This window comes from Pyrus communis, chromosome 17 (genome assembly GCF_963583255.1).
Source record: "Pyrus communis chromosome 17, drPyrComm1.1, whole genome shotgun sequence".
In the NCBI taxonomy this organism is placed as follows: domain Eukaryota; kingdom Viridiplantae; phylum Streptophyta; class Magnoliopsida; order Rosales; family Rosaceae; genus Pyrus; species Pyrus communis.
This window is the reverse complement of record NC_084819.1, coordinates 20,455,454-20,464,915: the sequence shown is the minus strand read 5'-3', so window position 1 is coordinate 20,464,915 and position 9,462 is coordinate 20,455,454. Positions and strand designations below refer to the sequence as shown.

Here is a 9,462-nt window from a genome sequence, read left to right as displayed (position 1 = left end):
CTCTAAAAAGGTGGTGTTATCTAGATATAGATATTTTTTTCCCGTATACTCTTGTTAATTTATGTAATTTTATTTTATTCAATTCATTTAATTTGACGGTCAAAACTTGAGAGAAGTGTAGGAAAGGTGCAAAGAGATGTGTGGATAACATCATCATTTAGAAAATAAGTGGGTTAAGTTTGAATTTTTAATAATAAATATTCAAAGTTGTTAAAACAGAGAGTGCTGTTGTAGACGAAAAATTAAACCAAGTAGATAAAATAGTTTTTTTACACTATTCACTTGCATGTTTAACAAAAAAAATTAAAACTTTTTTTAGAGATACTCTTAGAAGTAACTTATTGGTGTCAAATCAACTGTGAAGCTTCCATAAAATGTCCCTTTCACCCCACAATAAGCATGAAATGCTATATTATTTCTACTTTTATTTGAATAAATTGAATTCCTACCTTCCATGTTATATATGTTGGGTCCATCACCTTTGGTTTAAAGCTGGTTGGGGCTAAAATATTTGTGGTTGCCCTCACAAAAAGAACTCTAAAATTCATCCCACCAGGCACCAGACCTGTAAAGCCTAAAACCTTTATACATGCCGAACTAATCGGTTAAACTTGTAATTGTCGGGGTGTCATTCTGGCATGCACACTCGTATAAAAACCCTCGAATTTATCTAGCAGATTTTGGTACTTAAACCCTAAATAAGCAGTGAAAAGCCAGGTAGAAAAGTGTTTTGGGAAACAATTCCATATTATCCATGATCAGAAATCATTAAAATTAATAGCTGAATATATCAGAACTGCATGCACTGTAGAATTTTGTTTGCAATTTTATGGTTTCTACTGGAGCAAGCAAGTAAAGTACAATAAAACCCTAAACCAAGTCGTTGCTATATCTTGCAAAAGACTTGACCAAAAACAAGACACTCTTTGAAGAGCCTTCCAATGGGCAAGGCTTGACCCCAAAAAAAATTCACACACTTCCTGCAATTTATCCAACATTTCTTCTAGATATTTTAAATAAACAAGTTAATTTTGTGTTTTTATAGTAATATTTGTCAAATTTTATTCATATTCTTCATTTTTTAATACAATATTTAAAGAGAATTGTTATCGGCACTCTAAAAATCTCATTCTACACTCCAAACTTTCTATATTTGGAAAAAAAAATACACTTATGAGAAGTGTAGAATGAGATTTTTGGAGTGTTAATAACACTTCCCTACATTTTGGCTAGGTCAAATTCAAGACCTCCCACATAGAAATGCAGAGAAATATCTTTAAAGTGTAATAAATAGTAAATCGCTACTTAGATTCTTATTCTTAGGGTGGTGCTATCCACATACACGCTTTTACCTTTCATACTCTTCTCAATTTCTGGTCGTCGGAACAAATGAATTGAAGAACGAAGATCAATAAATAGAAATTAACAAGGGTGTATAGGAGGTAAAAATAAGTGTGAATAACACCATCCTATTCTTCAATCTCCAAAATCTAGGATATCCAACCAGACAGTGACCTGAAAAACTCTCGGACCACCTTGACCAACAAACCCTACTTGAAATTCAAATGAAAAGGGCGGTTGAGAAAGAAAGGAAAGTTGATAAATTGGTAAGTTCCATACAACTCATACTGTGGGGAAATATGATGACAATGGAGAGAGAAAGATATCTGGCCTTCTCTTTTCTTTTTGCTTAAAGTGGACACGATCGCCCAATGCTTCTGCATGACGGTACCAGAATACCCAGTTCTTGTTGAAACTGCAGTTCACAGCTTTTCATACAACTATATTATCACACAAAATGAAACACAAAGGAGTGTTTTAGTATGCACCGGTGTTCAGAGTTTTGGTTGCATATTTAACGCTTCATTCATTTGGTATATGTCATACATCGAAGTATGTAAAATTTTCGTGAAAATAAAATCTGAGACCATAATGTATACTAGCTAATATGTAAGCCATCAAAACACGTCTAAGATTTCAGAAAATTCATGTGAAATATATAACGATCTTGCAATTAAAATTTCACGGGGCTCCTATATTTGTATATTTATGTGCTCGAGAGAAAAAATCAGACTTTCTTGGTATGTAGTAGTACTAAGGAGTTAAACCTCCTGTGTACGGACATTAAATTCCATGCAAAATTTGGGGAGACCCATCTAGATTTACTGGCAGAGTAGTAATATGTATTTACTGAGAGGGTAGGTCCAAATACCGTACTCCATAAGCCTCTTATCTTATTGGGTTTACAAGAAAAACTTATATGTATAATATTCGACTTTCCGCCTCTAATATTGCTTGAATTTTTTTATTGAACTAAAACGATATTGTATACAAAAGAGCAAATTGTCACACATGTGAGCTTATACAAGAGGCTGGTATAATTAAAAAGCTTATCCATTAAATTACTTTTGTTGTCTTACTCTTTGCATGCTAAAACGGTTAGAAATAATTAAAATCTCTTTATTTCATCATTAAACTACTTAATAAAGCGGATAGAAAGAACAAAAATCCCTGAAACTCATTATCAATCTACTTTTGCATTTTAATACGCTTATATAAAAAACAAAAATATTAATTAAAATACTGGTGATTGTGAGACAAACAAAATGAAGGTTGCTCATAAGGGCGATATTTGGGTTAGAGAAATTGTCGCTTTTGGGGAATCTCCAATGGCCTTATGATAAAAAGAGGACGAGGTCAATGTAACATTGACTGAGAGTCTGACTTTGATGAGAAAGCGATAATCCTACAAAACTTACGGCATAGATCACTCTCGATTTTACTATTCTGAGCTTAAAAATGAGGCAATTTAGATAACTTAAATTGAATTTGACAGTTATAATTAAGTGATTCTGCTGACTCACTTCACACAAATAAAAAACTTTGATTTCTCTTTCACAAAAACTAAGGATCTAAATTTTTTAGTTCTTAAGCTCTAAACACTACCGTCGGAAATTTCAAAATTTAGTAAATAAACACAATTACAAAAACACAAAATAAAACTGAAATGAAATGAAATTTTGTTTCAACAAGATTCCAAGTTGAACCGCATAAAACGTTGAACTTTGGAACGTTCAACTTCAACGTTTGGTAAAGTAGGTCCTTCGCCGCACACATTACGGCCTCCACGTTCCCTCCCCGTCGGTTTTGTGCCCACAACGACCGTTATAAAGTCAAAACATGAAAATTAATAAAGATTATTTTTCCTTGCTCAATAAAACAATTCCTTTCGAGAAAAAGAAATTTGTGATTCAAGTAGTTACTTCAGTCGAAGCTTTGCATTCAATTCATTATGATCCAGTAAGTATACTTCTTTCGTAAACAAGCCGTGAAGCACATAAGTTAGCTTGATTTGCTTTATCTTGCGTAAGTTTGTTTGAAAAGTTTTAGATATCCCTGATATTATTTAGGACGTATCATAATGAATGATTGTAAGAAAAACTAATGAAAATAATTTGAAAACTTTAAATTTTAACGATAAAGACAAAATCAAGGATAAAGTGAATAATACCAGGATTGATTTTTTAGTATAAAAATGTGGTTTTTCATTAAAATGAACAGTACCGGAAGTTTTTCGTTAAAGTTCACATGATTGTATTGGTTAACTGGTTAAGCTCCCTTGTATCATCTAGATTCTTTAAAAAATAAAAATAAAAATAAAAAGAAAAAAATCGATTTCTTCCTTTTTGTCTTTTTTTTCCTTTAATTTTCAGTTTATAGGTACCCTCCTTTAGTCAAATGGATTGTGTTTTGGGATTCAATTACAATACTTATATGCATTTAATATAATCATCATGTCGACGGTTAGATGATAATTATATTAAGTACATTGTTCACGTGGATATAATTGATCATCATATAATAATTGTTTTAAATATATGTAAATATTATAACCAATCCCGTATTTCAAATGAAGTAGTAAGTTGATAAATTAGAGAGTGTAGTCAAATTAAGATTTGGAAGGATTTAAAAGGCTTTAGAATCATGAGGTAGTTAACTAGAATTTTAAAAGACTTTGAAATCATGGTGTGGTCAAAGTAGGAGGAAAACTAATCAAAACTGTTTGAAAACCTTGAATTTTAATGATAAAGACAAAATAAAGGGTAATGTGAATAATATCATGATTGACTTTTTAGTGTAAAAATATGATTTTTCGTTAAAGTGAACAGTATCAGAAGTTTTTCGTTAAAGTTCCCTTAAAAGAATGCATCGAAATCCAGTTGTAGTCTACTAGGATTTTAAAAAACTTTTAAGAAATTCATACAAATCTGTATGTATTAAAAAAGTCATAGATTTTAAAGAATTTCATTGAATAAAAGATTTTGTAGAATTTGAAAATAATGCATGAAAAAAAAAGCTATAAAGAATCTCACCACCACCCACACAGGCTTTCATTAAGATTTCATTTCAAGGAGCTGCTCTCTCTCCACGTCAACTTTATCCGACCCACCCCCTGCAATCCCTCTCGTCCCGACATCACCTTTGGGTTGGGAGGACTGAGGAAAGTTCATTACTTTTTTACAAGTTTTTTATTTTAATATTATTTTCTATTTAAAAAATAATTTTTTTATATGACAAGAAAGTCTCTTAAAATCCATTCAAATTTTTAATCAAAATCTATAATAATTCTTAAAATTTCATTTGAATGTTGTAAGAATTCTACATCTTATCAAATTTATCATTTTAAGAAGTCTTTTAAAATCATTCTAAATCCTTATCTGACTTCACCCCTAAGTACCACATCCACCACCCCATAAATTTCACCTTATTTGGGAAACTTCCTCTCTGAGTATCTTAAAGATTAGATCTTTCATTCTCAACACCATTTAAATTGGAATGGTTATAAATGATGGATGGCTTTGAATTCCCAACACCAAAATTAGAACATCCCATTTAAATGTCACACCCAAAATTTCCCTACCCATTTTTCCAAACTCCGTTAAAATTTAAAAACCAAAGATTTTTTTTTTTTTTTTTTGTGTTCTCGAAATACAATCGCGTACTGTTATTATTCTACATATTATCATATGAATGAACGACATATTTATTTGATATGTTCCACTTATAGATCGTATTGAAAACAAAAAAAACACACATGTTACAATTACAAAACCCAAAGACCAAAAAACAAAGAAAAATTCGTGAGTTTTCGGAATACAGTCACGTAATGTTAACATTTCATGTTTTATGAACATACTATATAGTTGATATGTTTCGAACTTCCTGCTCTAATTAGAGATAACTATCAATGAGATGTTTCGAGTAGATCGAAAAATTACCACGGAATCAAGGCGTTTGAAAATTTAGAAAGAAGAAAATGACCGGTCTATATATAGCCAAACAGCACAGCACATAAAACCAAAAGAAAACAATAATACTATATGAGAATTTGAGACCCTTCCTCTCAACAGCCTAGGAGAAAAAGAGAGAAACATAAGAAGGAAAGAAAAAAAAAACATCCATTTGAAGGGGTTCAAAGATCTTGTCAGATCGGGACCAAAAAAATGTAAGAAGAAATCTCTCTCTCTCAGCATTCATTTCTTTCTGGTATTGTCTGTCTTTCGTGTGTTTGTGTTTCATGGGATTTCTCAAATGTTGTTTTGTCTTTCAATTTGTGCTTTTTTCTGCAAAGTTTTGAGCTTTGAGGTTCTATCTTTAATGGGTGCTTCTCTGTTTTTGTCATTGTTGGCTACAAAATTGAGTTTTTAATTTTTTTTGGTGAATTTTTTGCTCAGAAATGAGAGATTTTTCTCAGCTGGCTTATTTTTTTCTTTTTCTTTTGGTGATTCTAAGGTTAATTTTAGCTCAGAAATGTAAAAAGATGGGAACTTTTTATGTTTTTGTGATTGCTGGTTATGGGGTTTGCTCAGATTTGTTTGGTCAATCAAATTTCTAATTTGGCGCAAAACCGAGGGCAGTGGTGTTGTAAGATTCATATGGCGAACCTCACTTAGTGGGATAGGGCCTGGTTGTTGGTTTTAAATCAAGTTTCTAAATTTCCCTCTTGATTTTTATTTTATACCTTAAAATTGAAGCTACCCTCTTTTACTTTAGCTTTTGTAATTGTTACTTTAATTTTATTAATTTATTTATTTATTTGTTGGGTTCAATTCATTTATTTAGATGTCTTGTTCCTTAAATTTTACCTAATTTATCTCCTGTTATGTCTTAGTTAACGTGATTATAATTGTATAAATGCTTTGCATAATTGAGTTTGGTAAAAAAAACATAAAATAAAAAATTGACTAGTTTCCGGTGACCAGCAAACTAATAAGACCACCGGAATTCTATACAAGAACTTCTCCTCCGGCTCCGGCACATAGGATTGGCAAAGTACAATGCGTTTTATTTTTTGTGTTGTTTTCGGATTTACAAAGTACAATTCGAAGTCTGATCCACCCTGTTCGATTGGAAAAGCCCAATTTTAGAGGCAGAATCTACAATGTGGAGCACTCTTCCTAGAAAAGGATTTATTTTAATGGTTCATGTGTCTCTTAATAAACTTTTCGAGTTGCAGGTTTGCGATTTTATGTTTTATATAGTTTGCTGGAACTTGGAAAACCTGCAATGCTTTTTGTCTTAATTTCTTTGCGTGTGTGCTCGCGTGTGTGTTTGTGTTTCTTCAAACTCTGTCATTGGAAAGGATGTATTTGGCATTGTAATATGGATTGGGAGATCTAATGTACCTCGAAATTGTCTCGGTTTAATTTGACATGTTTTTCAACAGATAAAGCTTCATAAGTTTTTTGGTCAATTTGAAGAATTTGAAATCTATTTGAAGATGGAATAATTTACTTGTAAATAAGTAACGCTTTGTTAGTATATTATCTAAGCTTATCAAACGAGCGTATTTGATTTTTCTCATGCAGTGTCATGGGGAGGGAAGGTACTGGTATGAAGGTGGGGAACGGAGAAATGGAGAGGAAGGTGGTGGAGAAGAAGATTAATGGTGTCGTGGTGACTTCAATTGGTTTTTCTCGTGGTAAGGTCCATGTTGCTCCCAAAGTTTCAGAAGAAAGCATTGAATCAAAGGATTTCAAGGTGAAGGACCCTGTCGAAGAAAACAAAGTTGCTGTGGAATCTGAGGAGAAGCAAAATGTGCTGGCTGTTAAGAGTACAAATCTTGATGATGACTCAACTGATGCCAAAAATGAGAAACCTGAATTTCCGAAGCCGAGCGACATTAAAAAGTTAAACTTACCTGCTTTAAAATCCACTGCTGCTGAAAATGGGCATTCAAATCAGACTGTTGGGGCTGAAACTGCCGCTGCCAAAAAATCCAGCAATTCTGAGCCTCCTGATGCTAATAAGAGTTCACAGTCTCCTCTTGCTACTAAGAGTCCAGAGTCTCCAAATGCAGAGCCCCCCAAGAGTTCACAGGTAAAACCGTAAAAATACTATATTTTTCTTTCGCAGCTCTAAAGGATTCATCCGCTGGTTCAAGTCAGTCTATTATATATGGAACTTTGTTGAGGTTGCTGAATATTGATGCTTTCATTCGGTATTGCAAATGTGTAAGATTTTGTGCTTGTTCTAGCGTGAAACCATACCCCTCTTTAGAAGTTTTCAATTACATGTTTATAAGATCTCACGAAGAATGCCGCCTCAGTTAAAATGAGTTTCATTTGGCTCGAAAAGCATCATGAAACTGAGAAGAATTATGAACTTTTGCTTGTAAACACTACAGCAGCGTTATTGTAGATTTGAGATGGTTCTAATTACAATTTTTTCCCCCCATTTCATTTCAGCCAACTTCACCTCAGTCATCAGGAGAGGGCGCGGAACATGATACTAAGAAGCATGCTAATGAAGAAGATATTTGGTCTCTGACTTCCTCGTATCCTTGGTTGACATTTGAAGCTTGAATTTCTTTGTTTTCTACATATATTAGAAACTGTTTATTGCATTAGCATTATCCTTAACAAAGAATAGAACTACTGCATCTCGAACACCTAAATTCAAGGTTACTGTTGGACAAGCTCCCACGTTTAGGATCTACGAACGTATAGAGAAAAGGAAAGAGGTACTTTCATAATAAAACAAGTGACTGTGTATATCTCGAGGACTACTTTTTATCCGCACAATCTAACGTGTAACTGATGCGATTCCCTTTGCCTAGTTCTACTCGAAGTTGGAGGAAAAGCATCAAGCTATGGAGGCAGAGAGAAGCCAGTGGGAAGCAAGGGCCAAGGTATGCCACATCCCTGTATTATCTATTATTTTCCCGTGCATTAATCATGGGTGCCACACGGGTCAACGTTTTCTTTTGGGTGTTAATTCTTCCGCACATGATGAGATCCGTTTGAAAAGTCATATTTTACATTTTCCTTCGTTACACTTTCAGGAAGAGCAAGAAGCAGCCATCAAGGCACTGAGGAAGAGCATGGTCTTCAAAGCGAATCCAATACCTAGTTTCATTTACGAGCCCCCTCCTCCTAAGGCCGAACGAAAGAAGGTAGCTATTTCAAATCTTGTCAGTTGTGTTCGACTCCTTGTGAGTTCCAGAACATATTGAAATTGACCGAAAAGAGAAAGAACATAACTCTTGGTACACGCGTCAACTGAAAATAAAACCAAAGAACTGGGACTTGGAACTTGATTAAGTGTTTGATTAAGCGATTAATCTGTTTTTGAGGACTAGATATATTGTATCATTGGGGATAATCCTAGTCCGAGTAATGTAGCGATTCCTCATAATAGCTGCACCTTTTGTTGTGAGATGAACTTTTGTGTGTGCTTGTATATGATTTCAGCTTCCACTCACTCGGCCCAAGTCACCAAAACTAAACAGTCTAAGCCGGAGGAAGAGCTATGGCGATGCAATCACCAACTCATCCGCAGAGGAAAAAAAGAAAGGCTGTTCTCGGGCACAACGTCACAGCCTTGGCACTCAGAAGGAAGAATCCACGCCTCCCAAAAGTAAGGCTCAGTCCGGAAGGCGAAACAGCCTTGGCGGTTGCAAGACCAAAGACCATTCGAAACACGGAAAGGAAACAACGGAAACATCTTCAAAGACCGCCGAGCAGACATCGGATTCGAATGACGACGGACACAAAAGCTTCCTTTGACATCAAGCGCGAAAAAAAGGGTTTTGAATTTGGTGGGTTTAACATTTGGATGAACTGAAGAGAAATAGCTTTTGTTTTACTTTCCTCCACAAATGACTTGTTTACTTGGGTTTGTGTTAATTGTGAATTGTATATGGTTTTGTAAGTTAAACCGGTAACTGGTACATATCTCATCTCATCTTGTTATATATAAAAGGTTTAGGCTTTCTGTTTCATGTGAGACTGTTAACATGTTTACTTACGAAGAATGAGTACGAGGGTAAAAGAAATTTCCAATTTTTTCCACGTGCACTAATACATGAGGAATAAAAAAAAAATGTGATCTCGCCTTGAATCTGTAATTTTAAATCAGAAATTGGATCAACCAGGGGATTAGTTGATCCAATTTTCATTG

The 9,462-nt window shown here is 34.0% G+C and overlaps 1 protein-coding gene across 1 annotated transcript; it reads left to right on the top strand.

Annotated features, from left to right (window-relative positions):
* Positions 1-5,374: 5,374 nt before the first annotated feature.
* Positions 5,375-9,283, top strand: LOC137722798 (protein WVD2-like 1). Its single transcript, XM_068461893.1, has 7 exons — positions 5,375-5,506; positions 6,870-7,380; positions 7,749-7,837; positions 7,933-8,023; positions 8,120-8,191; positions 8,345-8,455; positions 8,754-9,283. The coding sequence occupies exons 2-7, from the start codon at positions 6,874-6,876 to the stop codon at positions 9,066-9,068; spliced, it is 1,185 nt and encodes a 394-aa protein (XP_068317994.1). The 5' UTR covers positions 5,375-5,506; positions 6,870-6,873; the 3' UTR covers positions 9,069-9,283.
* Positions 9,284-9,462: the final 179 nt, after the last annotated feature.